The sequence below is a fragment of the Callithrix jacchus genome, chromosome 8 (genome assembly GCF_049354715.1).
Source record: "Callithrix jacchus isolate 240 chromosome 8, calJac240_pri, whole genome shotgun sequence".
Taxonomy (NCBI): domain Eukaryota; kingdom Metazoa; phylum Chordata; class Mammalia; order Primates; family Cebidae; genus Callithrix; species Callithrix jacchus.
This window is the reverse complement of record NC_133509.1, coordinates 70,087,056-70,105,632: the sequence shown is the minus strand read 5'-3', so window position 1 is coordinate 70,105,632 and position 18,577 is coordinate 70,087,056. Positions and strand designations below refer to the sequence as shown.

At 38.4% G+C, this 18,577-nt stretch overlaps 2 protein-coding genes across 20 annotated transcripts in view; one reads left to right on the top strand and one right to left on the bottom strand.

The window, feature by feature from the left end:
• RALGAPA1 (Ral GTPase activating protein catalytic subunit alpha 1) overlaps positions 1 to 14,112 on the top strand; it is a 289,470-nt gene extending 275,358 nt beyond the window's left edge. For 9 of the 19 annotated variants that reach the window (XM_078334789.1, XM_078334783.1, XM_078334790.1 and 6 more), the window contains 2 exons: positions 3,299 to 3,423; positions 12,786 to 14,112. In XM_078334789.1, coding sequence (XP_078190915.1) covers positions 3,299 to 3,423; positions 12,786 to 12,934 — 274 coding nt within the window. In that variant the 3' untranslated portion in view covers positions 12,935 to 14,112. Of the gene's footprint in view, positions 1 to 3,298; positions 3,424 to 3,992; positions 4,024 to 12,785 lie in introns of those variants that run through there. The other 10 variants (XR_013521150.1, XR_013521153.1, XR_013521148.1 and 7 more) reach the window with 3 other exon arrangements.
• Positions 14,113 to 16,066: 1,954 nt separating this feature from the next.
• On the bottom strand, positions 16,067 to 17,988 carry INSM2 (INSM transcriptional repressor 2). The gene has a single exon (XM_078334791.1). The coding sequence runs from the start codon at positions 17,899 to 17,901 to the stop codon at positions 16,189 to 16,191; it is 1,713 nt and encodes a 570-aa protein (XP_078190917.1). The 5' UTR covers positions 17,902 to 17,988; the 3' UTR covers positions 16,067 to 16,188.
• Between the last annotated feature and the right edge of the window lie 589 nt (positions 17,989 to 18,577).

Here is an 18,577-nt window from a genome sequence, read left to right as displayed (position 1 = left end):
TTGTACTTTAAATTTTTGTTATGAATTTTGCCTTCACCTTTTTTATCATCCTTCCTATTTCAGTTAATTTCAATGGGAATGGCAACGGCAGCATGCGCTCACCATATAAAACTATAGCTTGAGTTATCCTTTTGTTGCCAGCTGTGGAGTTTCTGTGCCACTCAATGTATATGTACTAATAACTCTTCCCTAGAGAGATGTCTTTTATGGAATAAGTGTCTAAACTATTATAAGGAGATACAGGAATTAACTGCTTTGGATGATTACAGTTGCAGATTCTAAAGCACTGTTTGGAACTTTAATCATCTCAGTAACAAAAAGCACCTCGTATGGACTCAAGGCTATGGTTTAAGTGCTTAGAGTTTATTATATTTCCTTCATACATGTTTTCTGAAGTTAAAAAAAAGAAAAGATGTAAGTCATGTAGACTGGGTTGGCTTGTTTTCATGTTGTTATTTATTTATTTGGCTACATCAAACTGGAAAATTTACAAAGATCATTTAGCTTTTAGAAGGTGAGTTACCTTGGATATGATTATATTACCAAGCTAACAGTGTTTCCTGAAGGTGGCCCCCCCAAAAAGGAAGCTTACCTAATAAGTGATGAGCACTGTAGTTTTTTTCATTTAAATTCAACGATTAATGATTGCTTCCCTTCACTCTGCCACCTAGACTTGAACTTTAAAAATAATTTAAGAAAGCATTGTTTTCATTAATGAAGATTTAATATAAATTTATTAAATATGTTTTTATACAAAATGAATATGTTATATCTGGATAATTTTAGTTTTGTGCAGCTGTGTATTAGGTTTTTTTCTATTTTGTAAGTCTTTTTATAAAGGAAATAGAATTAATCTGCAAAATGTATTTTATCTAGATAATCATTTTCTTGCTTTGATGAATTTACTACATTGGAAATATCTTCCCTGCTTTAGAAATACTAACATTTGCTTTCTTTCTGCCTAATTTTTGTATAAACTCTGAATATAATAAAGTAAAATATTTCATTTATAGGCCCTTTGAAAGTAGAACATTTTTAAAAGCAGGTAGGTGTCTCCACCCTACTTTTCATGAAGCGTTTTACCCATTCAAGCAGACTTTTAAAAACAGCTTGTTTTGATAGCAGACTTTTCTCCTGTGGGCCTTCAGCCTTTGCTTCCTGGCAGCACCTTTGGTGCGAAAAGAGAGTGATCAATTGGAAGACTATCAGTGCCAGCATGCATAGAGTGATAAGTTAACACACCACTGGGAATTTCTAGGGCCCACCAAGATACTTCACTTCTAATGTGCTAACAAGCTCATTTTTCTACCTCTTGCCTCTTCAGTTATTTTTTTTTCTCAGAAGAGCTTAGAAGTTGAGTGCATCAGGCATAATGAAAAGCTCTGTAGGAGGGAGAAGCAATAACCCCATTTTTCCCTTTTCAGCCAAATAGAAAATTAGTTTCTGGTAATACACAAAGGCCAGTATTTTTTGTACAAGGGGCACTGCTGTGAATCAAAGGACTCTATTAACTGCAGAAAATTCGGCAGCTGTGAATCTCCCCCAATGAAAAAAGTACTTTCCAACAAGTTGTGAGATATGTGGTATTATTTAGATTGTACCATCAGTTTCATCCTCTTCCATTTATAACCATATACTCCCTTTAAAAGTGTGCTATATTACTTGTCTGCGTTAAGACTCAAAAATGTCCATATTATCCTCATGTAAAATCTTTGATGCTGATCATTTTAATATGCATCTTTTCCTGTTGCTTCCCACCTCAGAAGTAAAATTTTTTTGAAGTTCACCCCCAGTGTACAGAATGGAAAGTAATGGATTGCCAGGAATTGGAATTCAAGGTTATTTTAATATTTCATACATAAGATAAATCATAATATGAAAGCCACGTAGAGAGCAAAAGATGCCACAATCAAAGTCAAGTGCATAATGAATATAGTCTAACTCATACTTTTTTTTTTTCCCCCTATTCTTAGTAAACTCTTGTAAATGTAACTAACTGGCCATGGTATCTCCCATTGAATTATTTAAAATTATCTTCCTTTAAATTATTTTTTTGGGTCTTGTAAGCTTGGTCTACAATTTCTAGAATTTTACAACTATATAATAATTGACTGCAATTTTTAAAAAATAAGGAGTTTTGAGGGGAAATATTAAAGTGGACTTTGGAGGGAAATTCAGTGGGCAAAAAAAGAAGAATCAGTAGACAAATGTTTATTATCCTTATTTAAATATCTTATGTAAAGCCTGTCAACATAGCACACTGAGTACCACAGGGAAACTTTTAAAAGTTTTAAAAGAAAGGTTAACTGATTTCTCAGTTCAGGAACTATACGACATGAAGTCAGCATGTGAGTTTTTCCTGATAATTGTATGTTGCTGCCTGCTGCTCTACATTTTGACAGCCATTTCCATAGTTGCTTTCGTGAACAACAGAAATATTCTCTCTCTTTCTCGCCCTCTCTGTGCTAACAGCACAATCAGGCCTGCTGAAACAGGAAGCCTGGAGTGGGTTGTTCAAAAGCAACAACACTTCAAGGTAGTGGTTGCTTGTCAATAATATCAGAGAAGAAAATGTGGTGAAAGGGAACTTCAGTATTTTTCTGTCAGTGTCAGTGCCCTGGAGATGCTTTGTTAGACAGTATTTAGGAGTCCTGTGGACTCTTTGCAAATATTCCTGCTTGTTTCAGTGTTATAATTGACTAGGTATTTTTTTCTGGCATACAGATTCAGCTATGTATTTTTCTTAACTGCATGGAGTTATTCGAGGATTACAGCAACAGTAGCCTTCCATTCAAAATGAGAACAATTGTTGAGAAAATGCAGGGATTTTATAAAAAGAAGATACGTAGGAATTTTTCATAATAAATCGTTACAAATGAAAAACAGAATACAGTATTTATTGCATGGCTTTTGAGAGTAAATCTGCAGATGGAAGCTGATTAACAAGATAAGATGAGCCTAGGCTGATAGAAATTTCAGCCTAGACTCCTGATAGAAATTGAATCGTTTCTCAAATAAACCGTCAGCTTCATTCATTTCATTAGTATTACTGTAATTATTATCTAATAACTATCTCCCTGTTAAGCTGTCATTTATAGTGGGATCATGAAGAGTAAACTTACATTAAAAACTGTATTTTTGCACTTTAAAAAGCCATACTGTTAATAATATATAACAATAATTAGTGAATAATTCTATTAAGAAGTAATAGCTTAGCAATCATAGCAGTCCTTTTTGATAAGATTTTTTTTCCAGTATAAGCTGCATTTAAGTTTATCCTTAACCAAAGGAAAATCAGCTATGAGGAGAGAGCACGATACCTGCAAACAATTGTCCAGCACCACTTAGAACCAACAACATTTGAAGATTTTGCAGCACAGGTTTTTTCTCCAGCTCCCTACCATCATTTACCATCTGATGCCGGTAAGATTAAAAGCAAGTATTAGTTACTTGTTATTGAAACTTGAAATGCAGTACCCTTTTGTTCTAAAAACTTGCTTGAAAAAAATTCTAATAATTGAAGTATGAATTTTTTATCACGATTTAATATTTGAATTTGGCCTATAAATTTGATTTATGGTTTCTTTTACCTAAATGCAATTCTTTAAGAAAGTCAACAATCTTCATAAAAGTATATGTACCACATTTTATCTGAGCTAATGGTCAGTGACTCTTGCATCTTCTGGAATCACTTCTGAAGTATCTGCAAAAGAAATACAAGTTAAGCATGCACACTCAACTTTAGAGAATCAAAGTTTATGGCCAAGAATATTACCCCCTCATCTCTGATTTTACAGATAAACCTAAAATAACTGGTCTAGATGTAGAAGTACTTAATATTTTAATAATTAAAGATTATGAGAGGGTACTGCATTTTACAATTAACTAATTTTGAAGAAATCAGTAAGAAAATAAATGACTCATGGCCTTCCTATTCTGTAATATCTTGCACTCCTTATGATTGTTTCATTTATTTTATTTTCCCTCTTTAGATCATTAAATATCAGTTCTGTTTATCTGAAGGTAAGACAAAGTGTCAACCAAAACACCCTCTGTTCTCCCATTTCCTTTTTTCAAAATTAGCAAGCTCTAAGCTTGTAACTTAAACAATAAGTAAACTTAACACTGTCTGGTTCATACTAAACATTTCAGAAATTGTCACTAAATTTTTTCCAGAATTATACTGACTAACCCAGGTCTGCATGAAACACTAACATGGTTTGGGGAGAAAAATAACTAATAATAGAATCCCTTCGTTGAAATTAGTTATACCTTGTTATATTGACTTTGTTTTTCTGTTTCTCAGCATGAAAATGTAGTACTATTGAACTGAAGTAGCGTGACTTTGTATTTTGTGATGTGTTGCTTTGTTATTGGATATCCTAATTTAGCAAATGGTAACTCTCTGTGTGCCTTGCACTTCACTAGGCACCTGCAATACAAAGATGACTGTTGTAATGGATCCAAGGAAAGCAGGAAAAGAGAATATAATATGCTTGAAGTTTATCATAATAAGCCTTCAAATTTTCTTTGTATTAAATAAATTCAAAAGGCACAACACTTCTTTTCTACACTATTTGGAAAAAATTACTGTAATTCTCAATTGAAGTTTGGTTAGTGAAATTAAAGCTTCCAATCCTGTCATCATTAAATTGCCATTAGAAAAATAATTTTACAAAAACACATAGATCCCTTTCAGATACTTAAAAAGACCTAGCAAAGAGAAAACCATATTAGACCAGGTTGAATCTTTTGAAAGAGATTCAAAAGTCTAAGATTCACTTTAATGGATTGATACTATCCAAAATTAGTTTGGCATTTAAAAAGATGATAAAAGAGAAATATTAAAAATAATGAACAGCAAAATAACTAATTAATTATATTTGGCAATTTCCTTGTTTAATAATGGAGAAGATCAGATAAAATGTCAGACTATATTAAAAGAAATATGAACAACACTTGTATATCATAGAGTCAAGCCATAAATTTCACAAGTAAAAAATATTAATAGTACCACACTTGGACTAGTGTTTCCTCTTAAATTGATAAAGGCTGTTCAGTTCTCATGTGTCGTTGTTTACCAGCTGTACTCTTTCGTATTTGTCCTCTTAATGTACTCCTCATATTTGCATGTTACCCTGCACATTTGGCCACGTATTGTAGAAGTAAGTAGTATTCTTAATTCTGAGACATTAAAGGATACTACAGCAGCCAAGTGAAGTTTCTGTTGGCTTCATTTTTAATGTGTCTTACAAAATTATTGTGTAAGTTGTTTCAAATAACATTTATGAAATCTAAATAGTAGTAAAAATATGAATTTGAACATAAACCTAATATTGTGCTACAAATTTTTTCAGTTTATTTTTAAAAGTTGTCACTGCCTTTAAGAACCATTCTCTAATTTTAACATGCACTCTAATTTTCAAACGGATGTTTTTGCTTGTAAATAACTTGTGCCAGTATTACTAAATACATTTCTATTTAAGGTTTTGCAGACTTTAATAGCTATGACAAATTTTTATCAGAGTGGTTCTCAGTTCAACACAAAATAAAAATGAAATATTTACTCTTATAATAGCAAAAACTTGGAATCTGAAAAGTAATTTTTTTCAGTTATCTCAAATCTTAATTTTTCTATCATAAATCCCATACATATAGAGCTCCCCTTAAAGTTATGTCAAAGTGGTCTGCAAAAATGAGCTCCCTTTAAAGTTATGTCAAAGTGGTTTGCAAAAATGATATAATAGTGTAAAGTTTTTAATCTTTTTTCTAGCGTAAGTATAAAATGTGTTCATCACATTGAAGAAATGGATCCATAATAGCAATTGAGAATCAACTTTAGATATCCTGTGCACACCCTGCGTATATAAAATAATACTTTTTCATACTGATGTAGTAATTCGAAATTAAGTTTTAAAGAAATGCCAGGATGGTGATTATATTCTGTCTAACCAACCCTATAACATAATTATGTTCAGTGCAATAGTATAGAAAAATACTATTTTTTTAAGATTTCTTAATTTTGTTCAACATTATTGAAAACCCACTTCCTCGTTAATGGTAACATACATATCAACTGTGATGACATTTAAATCCAAGAAAAGATTTTTCCATATAACTTTCAGTATTATTAAAATAGATATGAAAGATTTTGATGTATCATAGTTGATCCATAAATTTTATAACTGTATTTTCTCAAAATGCACTGTCTGTGGCAGTAGACTGATACTTCAGGGAAATTATTTTTATCCCTAAGGTCATTGAGGGAAATATCGTGATGTCACACTTTGTTGATCTTTCATAACTACGTTAACATATTATTAGATTTTTCCTGTCTTTTATTTTTAAAAAATTACAGGAAAAAAATCCCTTTATCTTTGTCAGGCATGTGTGTGGAAAATATCAAAAGGTTTTAGTGACTTATTAAAGTATTTTCATATTTACAAATACCTCTTCTTTAACTGTAAACTTTAAAATGAAATTACTGCTCTTCTTGGCCAGATTACACTGTTTGTTCAATATATACATATTTCTCCCAATGTTACAGTGTCTTTTCAACATTATCTTTTTTTATTTTGTAACAAGAGAAATTCTAGAATGTCAATAAGAAACAGGATCCTGTTTCACTGAAAATATATAGAAAATATTAATTATTATAATTATATTCTATAAAATATATAGAAAATATTACTTGGTTTGACCTCAACATTAAAAATATACTCATGATTTTTTGGAGTATTATGTCTTTAAGTTAGAGATTTTAGTTATTTAACAATTAAAGGATTGATAGGTGTTTCTCTCTCTGTGTCTTCATATATACCCATATATTCATTCACAAACACATATATCTATACAGATATAACACCTTTTATAATTACCTTTAGGGAATATATGAGTTTCTGTTTAAAGGAATACTATAAATAAAATTAAAATATAATTTTTATGACATCAAATTCAGAGATAATCTAGGTGATTATGAAAACCTAGAATAGTATCCAGTCTACCTTCTAACCTGTTTTGCTGTTAATTTGCAAAATCTGTATTCCCATATGTAGATAGAATGGGATTTATGATGGTCAGATCTATTTCTTTGAATCTTTGAGTCAGATGGATCATCAAAATTTAACTGTTACTTTTGGTGACCTTTTTTAGCTCAGTGTCTTTCTTTAAAGTTATTTAAAGTAAGACTTTGAAATGATCTGAAAGAAAAAATTTTAGCTCCTCTGAAGACAGTTGTTTTATAAATATCCTAAATATTGTTAAGTGCCAATAGAAAAATGTTTCCTGGCCGAGCAGGGTGGCTCACACTTGTAATCCCAGCACTTTGGGAGGCCAAGGCAGGTGGATCACCTGAGGTCAGGAGTTCAAGACCAGTTGGGCTAACATGGAGAAACCCCATCTCTGCTAAAAATATATAATTAGCCAGGCGTGGTGGCACATGCCTGTAATCCCAACTACTTGGGAGGCTGAGGCAGGAGAATTGCTTAAACCTGGGAGGCGGAGGTTGCAGTGAGCCAAGATCATGCCATTGCACTCCAGCCTGGGCAACAATAGCGAAACTCTGTCTCAAAAAAATAAAGAAGAAGAAGAATTGTTTCCTGCAGCATATAGCATAAGCTATAAATTTGTTTATTTCGTGGTTTGGTTTTTTGTTTTTTGAGACAGAGGCTGCATTGCAGTCAAGCAATGTTGCCTCACGGCGACCTCCGCCTCACGGGTTCAAGCAGTTCTCCTGCCTCATCCTCCCCAGTAGCTGTGATTACAGGCACACACCACCACTCCTGGCTGATTTTTGTATTTTTGGTAGAGATGGGGTTTCACCATGTTGGCCAGGCTGATCTCAAACTCCTGACCTCAGGTTATCCACCCACCTCAGCCTCCCAAAGTGCTGGGATTACAAGTGTAAGCCACCACTCTTGGCTAGTTAACATTTTTAAAAACAGATTCCTACTCATATTAATCATTAGGTGAAATTATAGGCAGTGAAATATATTCTGTTTGATACTTGAAACTTGGAAATTTGGCTTATATGTTGTTCACCAAGAGGCAAGTAAAATAATCTTAAATAAGACCCGCTAACCTTTTGGGACAACTTCTAGGTTCAGTTTCCACATAGAACATTCACTCAGATGTGAAATTTTTGTATTAAAAATAATTGTGCTATTACTGAGTACCAGGCACTGTGCTCAGTACTGTACATACATTCCCTCATTTAATCTTCATTGCAGTTCTATGAAATTTAAAAGAAAAAATGCTTACCCAGCACCTGGTACTTCATCAAGCTAGTATTCCAACCTAGACTTACCTGACTTCAGAGGGCATGATCTTAACTATTACAGTTACCCATTTAGTCTAAGTATTTTCATCCTCTTCCTGCTGTTGATAGTGAAGGGAGAGAGAAAGAGAGCTATTGCCCAATAATCTGTCATATTTACCAATTATAAATTGGTAAAGATTTTTATTTTAAGGGTTTTACTTTGCCACCCATTGAAAAATCTTTTTTTTCTTTTCTTTCTTTGTTATTTTTTTCTTTTCCATATAGCTTTAAGGTTGCCTGGGGAGAAGTATGAGCTTTGAAATCAAACTATTCTGGATTTAAATCCTAGTTCTGTCAGTTATACATATGAACACAAATTAATCTATTCTTCCAACTTTTTCATTTGTAAGGAGGAGGTAAAATATGACAAGCTTGGCCTGATTTGTTCTAAATCTGAAATACTAGTAGTTCTTGAATATATCTTAAAATGAAACCACGTTTGTTTGTCTTTGTTTCTCTACTATTTTGAATTGTGTTATTTCCTGGCCAGGCATGGTGGCTCATGCCTGTAATCCCAACACTTTGTGAGGCTCAGGCGGGCAGATCACTTGACGCCAAGAGTTTGAGACCAGCCTGGCCAGTATGGCAAAACCCTGTCTCTACTAAAAACAAAAATTAACTGGGCAGAGTGGCACACGCCTGTAATCCCAGCTACTCAGGAGGCTGAGGCAGGAGAATCACTTGCAACTGAGAGGCAGAGGCTGCAGTGAGCTGAAATCATGCCACTGCACTCCAGCCTGGGTGACCCAGTGAAACGCCCTCTCAAAATAAATAAATAAATAAAAATTAAAAATAAATTGCATTATTTCCCTTATGATATTCAGTGCTATCCATGCTAATCTTAATCACTTGCCAACTTTAAAGATGTTAAAAGTAAGGTTATTTGAGTAGTCTTTAACCTTTAACATAAGGTTATATTTCATAGGACTATCAACATAAGAGAGGATAAATTTCCCTCAAACTAAATTTAATGGTATGCTGTGCTTTTCACATTTGAACAATAATATTTTGTATAGGTGGTCATTTTCTTCAAAAATATTCATCATTTCTATCCCTTTCTAATCCTAATCTGGTCTGATTCCAAATGTATCAGCTTTTATTTTTCTCTGTTTCATAGCTTTATTATGTAGCTATACTTACTGTGCACATAGTAGGTGCACAGTAAGTATCTTTGCATATGTAATCTTAATTCCTGTGACAACTTGACAAAATAGCACATATTATCTCCATTTTACAAATATGAAAATGCCTCAAGTCAGTTTGCCCAAGATCAAACAGCTAGTAAAGTGATAGTCAGCATTTAATTTAGTACTATCTATGCTCATGTTCTTTCTAAGACAGCACATTGTCTCTGCAGTTCAGTATTAATTGAAATTGCTTTTAAAGACACAGTATTTTCTAAGGCTATATTTGCCCAATAATTAGCAGCTTTAAACCAGTCATACCTGTCACCGAATAGTACAAACAAAACCACAATAAAAAACAATCTTTCGAGCTTCCTCTTATAATCCTTTTAGATCCCCAAAATCACATTCATTGTGTTATTTGTAATAATAGTTTATTGTAATCAGTATGCAACATATGAATCAATTTATTATTCCATCAAGTTACACAGTCTGTGTGAGCACTGAAAATAATGTTAGTAACAAATACAGTATGCAGAAACATAGGAGCCCATGTGTACTTTTAAAACCTTATCCATGAGGATATATTAATAATAGAAATAAATCAGCATTCTTTATGACTCAGGTAGTATAAATCAATAGGTAGAATAGGATGTGAAATGAAATGTAGGTTGTTACTACATTTTTTTACATCTAAAATTGAGGTCTATCCACTGTAAATTATTTATAGAGTTTGGGAATATTGAATATATTACCACAAATATAATTTGCTAAATTTTTAGGAAATATTGATAACTATACACCACACACACACAAAATCCTAATTTGACACTGTTGAGGAAGGGAGATTTCACTCTGAAGGCAGTGAGGAAGACATGGAAGAACTGTTTTTGAGGAAAATATTCTTCGAGTTTGTCATAATGTAGAGCAGTTCTCTCTAACAAAATCTTCTATGGTGATGGAAATGTTCTATATCTGCACTGTCCAATGAGGAGGCCACTAACTACATGTGGCTGTTGAACACTTCAAATATGGCTAGTGTACTGAGGAACTAATTTTTATTTAATTCATTTTAATTCAATTAAATTTAAACAATGTGGCTGTGGCTACCATATTGGACAATGCAGCTCTAGAGATTTTATATCTGAGTGATTAGGATAACATGCCACCAGTACACTGAACACTTTAAAAGGTAAATATTTACAGAATCTCTCATAGACATTTTTTCTTCTTTTCTTTTTTCCTATTTGAACTTGTTTTGCTAGTTGGTAAGTATAACACTTGAATTTACAAAGCATTGTCATTGTGAACCATCACCCTAACTCATTGCATGCCCAGTTATATTTCATGATAAAACCTTTATTCCTCTCTCTGCTCCTCAGATAACACCTACAAAATTCTGCACTGTCTCTCATATCTGTTATCTGTCTTCTCTTTTGCTTTCTCACTTCTGCTTGCTACTCCATTTCTTCATTCACAACAAAGAAAGAAATGCAGTGATAGTCCTCTTCCTCCCAAAACCTCCGCTAGAAAACATTGGTCATCTCAAGGTAAACAGCAATGGGAGGGCCTCTCATGATGACCGGGAATTATATGCATATCAGAAGAGCATGAGCTACTGCTCTTCACTTTCCTTCTCCCATTCATCTGCAGTGCTTCCCTAAAGGGGGCCATGGATTCATATTCTCCTGTAAATTTTCCAGTATGGGTCTGCTATGAACCAATTCAGATCTTCAGGAAGTTTTAAGTGTTCTACAAAGACATACAACCGAGGCTGGAGTACAATGGCACAATCTTGGCTCACCACAACCTCCGCCTCCTGGATTCAAGCAATTCTTCTGCCTCAGCCTCCCGAGTAGCTGGGATTACAGGCATGCACCACCATGCCGGGCTAGTTTTGTATTTTTTAGTAGAGACAGGGTTTCTCCATGTTGGTCAGGTTGATCTGGAACTCCTGACCTCAGATGATCCACCCGCCTCAGCCTCCCAAAGTGCTGGGATTACAGGCGTGAGCCACCGCCCAGCCAAAGACACATTCTTAATTGCTTAAGATATCTCTATAGATCTTCACCCCTTATTGAACTTTTTGTTTTTCCAATGAACATTCAGTAACTTCAGTTTAAACACAAACATTTCATATATATGAAAGTGCTAGCATAATTATTTCCTAGTTTGAAGTGTCAAGGAGGTGCTACATTGGCTAACAAATATGCTAAGTCTCCCCGTAAAGTAAGGAGATGTATGTATTCAGTTAAACCTGCAACCTCTGTGGTATTTTTGTTTGTAACACACATAAAGAAAATTTTCATGTACTTAAGACCCAGAAAATCTGGATTAAAATGCCTTAAAATATCCAGAATTTTTTGTTGTTTTCAGATTTTTTTTTCCTGAGGGACTTTTATTTTTAATGTGATTTTAATTAATGACTCATTTTGCTTAGAAAATATTTGAGAGCCTACAATGTAAAAGATTCTGTAGTATTCCTGCATATTAGAGAATGATTCGTAGAAATAAAGTACAGAGGTGAAATACTATTTTATAAATGATACAAAGAACTTTCCTACTTGATTTTGTTTTACTTTAAAAATTGTGTATCTACTAATACTGCTGATTACCTGCTTGCTTATGATTGAATAGTATACCTGTAAAAGTTTAAGTTAATGAAAACAAAAGCATTGTTTATCTCTTTTAAATTAAGACATTTTAGGGGAGTCAGTTTGCCGTTTTTTAACTGACTTTCAGATGAGAATCCTGTCCTCCCCTGGCCCACAAATTTATCTTGCTCCTCCTTAAAATCTTATTTAAATACCTAGCATGTATATATGATCCCATAATGCTGAGTTCCTTTTTTTGTTTTGTTTATAAGGACCTCTAGTGAAACTGAGTTCGTTTTTGAAACCCATGGTTTCAAAACTGTTTGGAACTGTTTGGTTCTGTTTTTCAAGTTTAAGTAGTGAAGGCCCTTTTCTTGGTTGTATCCTGAATCCTAGAGATAGGAACTGGTCCTTTTCATCTGCTTCCTGAGCCCTTCCCTGCATGCTAATGGTGCTTTGGATTATAGTTCTTTCTATCCCAAAGATTTTTGCTTCCCACTGCTTTTTCCAGGGTTCTACTCCTGGGAATGATGATTGGCGCTTTTTGCTAATAGAATGACATGAGCCACCAGATTGCTGGGTCTTAAATACATTAGTAGGCTATTGTAACAAGCAAGTTTGGGGCTTGCTTTTTCCCTCAAAAGACCTTATTAAGGGATGGATCCTTGCTGCTGATTAGTAGCAGAAAGATTATTTCTTAGGGGATGAGAGGTTGGATAACTGTAGTAATGCTCTTCCTGTTTCCTACAGGCTCCTACCCAGAGATTCTACCCAGTGAAACTTCCACAGCAACGCAGGTAGATGGGGCTGACCTGGCCTCTCCAATGTCTCCTCGAACTAGCAAAAGCCGCATGTCCATGAAGCTGCGTCGTTCCTCTGGCTCAGCCAATAAATCCTAAGGAGACAAGCAGCCCAACAGTGATCAGCTGTAGTCACCTTAGCACGAACATAGGGTTTACCCTTTCAGGCCTTCATGTCTGCCATAACATGCATGTTTCTTCCTGTACATTTGTTTGAGAAAACACTGGATTTAAATAACTTTAAATAATTTGTAACTTAATATTAAAGATTTGGGTTATTTATTGTTTCATTTTTTCCCACAGTCCAAGCTGCCATATTTTGAGGGCAGGGGAGAGTTTTGTTCTACATCCTTTATCTTCCTAATTATGTCTAAGTGGTTTTAATCTTTAATTTCACGGTTAACTTTGAGCCAAAATATAATTGGACAAGTCATTATTCTATTTATTGTGCCCCATTGCAACTTTATGGTTCAATAAATATATAATTTCTTTTACAAATAAAATTTTAAATTTAAGCATTTGTAAAGTTATAGCAAAAGATGCACCTGTTAACACACAGAATGTGTACAGATTATTTATGTTATAAAAATAAAATGCTCAAAATAAATGATCTTTAGCATCTCAAATTCCAACTGAAATCACTTTAGTATTAACCGTTTCTTCCCAAAGCAATATCTCATTTATTGGCTGTGTGGGTGATGCCATGTTATATCCAATAACTAGAAAAATCATTGTGCTGAACTTTGATTTATGTTTAGCTTCCAAGTATTTTTCTAATGTTTTGCATTTTAAGTGGTATCACGGCTAAATGCCATTTGTTTTCAGATTGTGTCCTTTTATTATTGGCTGCTAGATCCTGGTGTATCTGTGTTCATTTTTAAACACCAAAAAGAAGATAGGGGAAAAAAGAAAGAAAAATTTCTGATATAAATATGTTGTTCAAATTATGTGTATTATTAAAAAAAGAAAAAGGAATATGACCCAGGAGTCTAATATTGTTAATACTGAACTTGCAGGTGCAGGTTGGTATACATTCCACCCTCTAGAAGTATTTTCTTACAGTAGATAAGCTGCTCACATTTTGTTTTGAATGGGCATCTTCTGAGGAAATGTAGCATGACATTGGTACTAACTGCATGTGTAAATACATCATACTGGCAAACCATAAAATATAAATTATGTATCATCATTTATGTAGTATCTATAATTTGTAACAGTGGGGGGAAAAGATGACATGGTATTTAATAATACAATAAAAATATTCTTATCACTTCCTATGCATGAGTGTTGATTTGTCTTCTATATTTCATATATTTTCAATAAGCAGGGCTATATGATTAGTGGGGAGATTTAAAACATGAACCTAGATTATCATAGTTAATCATGAAAATGAACTTGATCCCCTTTCAAGATACATTCCAACTTATTTCTCAGAGATCCTACCACAGTCATTACAAACACAGGAAATTTTACAGCTTCATAAAGACTGGTCAGAAACTTCATCCAATGCACCTGGTTAAAACATTAGTTTAGCTCAGCTTCATTTTTTTTTTTAATTCTTAAATTTTACTTTGTTTTATAATATATATTCAGCAATAAAACTTTGTACTGACAAGTTTTCTAAGCCTTTCAGAACTTCTGTGCACTCAATTTTTTTGCTTCTTATAAATGGGAAAACTAAAAGTCCTATGTAAGCTAATGTAAAAGATAAACAAATGGATAAAGAGTCCTTGGACAATATAGACAATGTCCTACAGCCAATGTGAAGAATTACAAAAAGGAAAATCAGAGTAACTGCATACATGTTTCTAAAGTGCTATCAATAAAAATCTAATGGATTGATGATAAATAACAATATGGAGTAAAAATATGAACCTGAAATAGTGAAAGTAGCACCATTAAAATATTTTTTTCATCTTCAGCTAACACTGTTCACTAGCTTTAAATATATACGTATATATATTTAAAATATATTTTCCATTGGCATTTCTTGGGGGGATGTCTTTTTTAGATTTAAAGACTAGTACATATTCCTTGCCTTTTGGTGCTCAGTCTTTGCAGCTATACTTCAAAGGAAAATTTTCCATTGCATTCCTACACCACTGCATTCATTTGCAAAATACAATATTTCCGTCTTTGTATTCTGTCCAAATGGGTCACTAACATTCTAAAACAGGATATTGACATTGGGGAGTTAAGAAACGTAACTTTGAAAATAGGCTGTGTTCAACAGAATTCTTAAGACAAACACAGAACACAACAAAAGCACAGTCTATGTACATTTATTTGGTGGTAAGCATCTTACAGATACGGGCTATCTGTCAAGCAGTGCTCAGCCAGTGTCCCAAACTCTGGCTAGCAGGGAATTAGTACAGAATGTACACGGAAATGGTTTACCAAAAAAAGATTCAAAAACAAGTTGCTGAAAAGAAAATACTGAATATTGAGCAAATTGCCATTCAGTTCCTTAGTGGATTATAGGTGTTAACATCTTCCTTAAGCTGTACATAGTTTCATCATGAATACACAGTGAGATTTACAGCAGAAGCATTAAACAATTTGGGTGAAACCCCATTAAAACAGTCAAACTTGAGGAAACGACTTCTGTATTTCCAAAAAGCCATTTAAGGAAAGGTCTGAAGTAGCTTTTCCTGAATACTGCACACAAAATAGCTGAAGGTGAGAATTTTAGGGGGCATCTCAACTCCCCACCTCCAAACACCAACTTAAGAATGTACATATAACTGGGCGAAGGAAAGTTCACAGGGGAGAGCCCCACACACCCTAAAAGCTGCAAACCTCCTCTTACATTTTCTGCCCACAGACACAGGTCTTGAATCTGTTTAAGTTTGGCACCAATCACATAACTTAATTCACAGAATATACAATGCAAAATATCTGACCCTATTGAGACAGAAGCTACACAGGCGCCTGTGATAGCAAGAGAAAAAAAAATGGTGACTACCAAAGAGTAGCCAGAACCCTTTGTGGACATTGAGACATGCACGCATTCACCGCGACTTTCCATAGGAATTACAAATCATATAGGATTCGTTAGGGTCTCAAGAGTTTTAAGGGGGAAAAAATCCTATTTTAGTGGGGAAAGTGAGAAGGATTTAAAGCTGACAGTCTTTGATCTCAAGGGTTTGTACCATATACATACCTGCTCTAAAGAGGGATTTTACATTTCACTGGCCGTTCTTCTGGTGGATCACTGACTATAGGGAGAATTTTAGGAGAGAAAACATAGGAAGGAATGAAAGTAAACTTGCAAGTTGAAGAAAGCCCCACAAAAATTCCCATCATCTGTTTCCTCTAAGGCCGGCCTCGAAATCATCCTTGTCTCTTGGCTCTCAGCAGCCAGGCCGCAGTGGCATCTGTAGCAGCAGCACTTGCCGGCTTTCTGAGGGGTGGCACTTATTGATGTGCCGGGTTAGCCCCGGAGAGCTAAAAAAAGTGGACGGGCAGTGCTTGCACGAGAAAATTTGCTGGGCACTCTCGTCAGATGGCCCGCCTGCGCCCGGCGTTTCGGGAGGAGCCCCCGCCAGAGCAGGCAGGAGCAGCTCCTCGCGGACGGCATGCCACAGCCGGTGCTTCTCCCTAATATCTGCGGACGGGAAGTGCGCCCCGCACAACGGGCAAGCGAAGGCGAGTGGGGCACCGCGTTCGGAGCCAAAGCCCGGCGCTAGCGCACGGGCCGAGCCCGCCTCGTGAGTGCTCAGGTGTTTGCGCAGATAGGCTTGGCGACGGAACTTTTTGTGGCAATACGGGCACACGAAAATCTCAGATCCCCCGCCACCACTGGTACTGCTCAGCACAGGCACCCGGCGCCCCAACACCCCCTCCGTGTAGGGGCCCTGTGGTAGCGGTGGCTCTGGGTGTGTCAGCACCTGGAGGCCCTGCCTTGCGGCGCTGTCCTGGTGCTGATCCGCCCTGGAGCTGTCCCTAGCCTGCGGGTGCTGATCCGCAGTCCGCTCTATCCGGCTGTTTTCCTTTCCCTCAGCCAGAAAAGATGCGATGGCCCCCGAGTCCCGGGAGGACGAAGACGACGAAGAAGGCGGCTTCCCGTCGGCGGAGGAGGCTGTGGTGGCGTTTGCAGCTGCAGGACGCGGCTTGTGCCAGCGGCGATGGGAGGCCAGGTTCGCAGGACAGCTGAACACCTTGTCGCACTCAGGGCAGCGGTACTCGACGCGCACGATGCGGGAGCAGCGGTGCTGGGCCAGCGCGAAGGGGTCTGCGTACTGCTCCTTGCAGAGCTGGCAGATGAACTCTCCCAGCGGCGTGCGGCTGCCCCCCAACCCCGGAGACGGCGCTCCGGGCTCCTCCTCCTTGATCTTCAGGCCCAGGACAGGGGATGTGGTCACCTCATCGGCAAAGCTCAACTTCCTCATGGCCTTTGGCTTCTTGATTCCCGCGGTCGCGGGTCCAGACGCGCAGCCCGTGGGTGCCTTGGCGCGGCACTCACCTCCGGCCGCCCGCTTCAGACCCTGCAGGGCGGCCGAGAGGGGCGCAGGGTCCGGCTGAAGCGCGGGCTCTGGGAACGGCGCCCGGAGAGGCAGTAGGAACTGCTCCCCCGAGGTCGGTGCGGCTGCTGGTGCCACGGAGCAGGAGAAAGCTGCAACGGCTGCGGCGACCCCGGGGAAGGACTCGGCGGAGACGGGCGAGCTGAGGCAGCGCTCCAGGAACGCCCGACGCAGCTCTGCGCCCGCCGGCTTCGCGGGACTGGGGCTGGGGCTGGGGCTAGAGCTGGGGCTGGGCCCGGGACCTTCCCTGACACCCGCCCGCCACTCCGCGCCTTCCCGCCCGCCCGCCCCCCGGCTCACCCCAGCCGCTCGACATGGAGACCCCGACAATTCCCGGGCCGCCTCCGCCGTCAGCCCCTTTCCTGGTTCCTCCTGGGTGGGGGGCGCCTCCCGCTCAGTACCGGGCAAGGAGGCGCTGGGAGCCTCCTCCAGGAAGGGCGGCTCCCCCTGGGGCCCCAACAGAGGGAAGATACGCTCCGCAAGCCGAACTCGGTATAAGCCGCCTGTCCGTTTAGTTCGCTTCACTAGGAAGCCCCTTGGCATGGTGGAGTCGAGAGCGCTAGGAGACAGGAGGAAAGAGGCTCCACGGACGCTGAGAGCCCGCCAGCGGATGAACTAGAAGAGCTTCGCAGCGGCTCTCATGCCGGGGCTGTCTTTATAGCTGAGACTCCCGCCGGGGCCCCGCCTGGCCGCCCCGGGCTGGTCCGGCCAATCAGGAGTGGGAGCGGGCCCCGGGGGCGGGGCTTTCTCTCGGCTTGACTCACCCGAGTAGACGAATCTGGCTTCGGCGGCGCACGCTCAGCCCCTCCTAATAGCGCCGCGGACCTGCCCCTGAGGCCAGCTGGGTCCGCCTCCCCCCGCCGCCTCCTGGGCGAAGACGCCAGAAGGTAAGGTTCAGAGTGTAAGGGAGCTAGACATTCCCCGCCTCGGCCGCTTCCGCGGAGCGCCCCACTGGGGAGCCGGGCGGAGAGACTACCTCACGACGCCCTACACGCGGGCCGGGACCCGGCTTCCCGCCAGGCGAGGGCGTCTGACTGAAAACCTCCCGCCCTGCGCTGAACTGCCGAGGGGAAGGGGCGGTGGGCAGGGGTGCGGCGGAGACCACGGGGTGGGTGTCCGCAAGGGAACCGGTGCACCTCCTCTGCGGGTATTGAACTGATGAGAAGTGCGACCGAGCGGCCGGGCAGCTAACTCCAACATCCTGTGGCTGCCCTCAGAG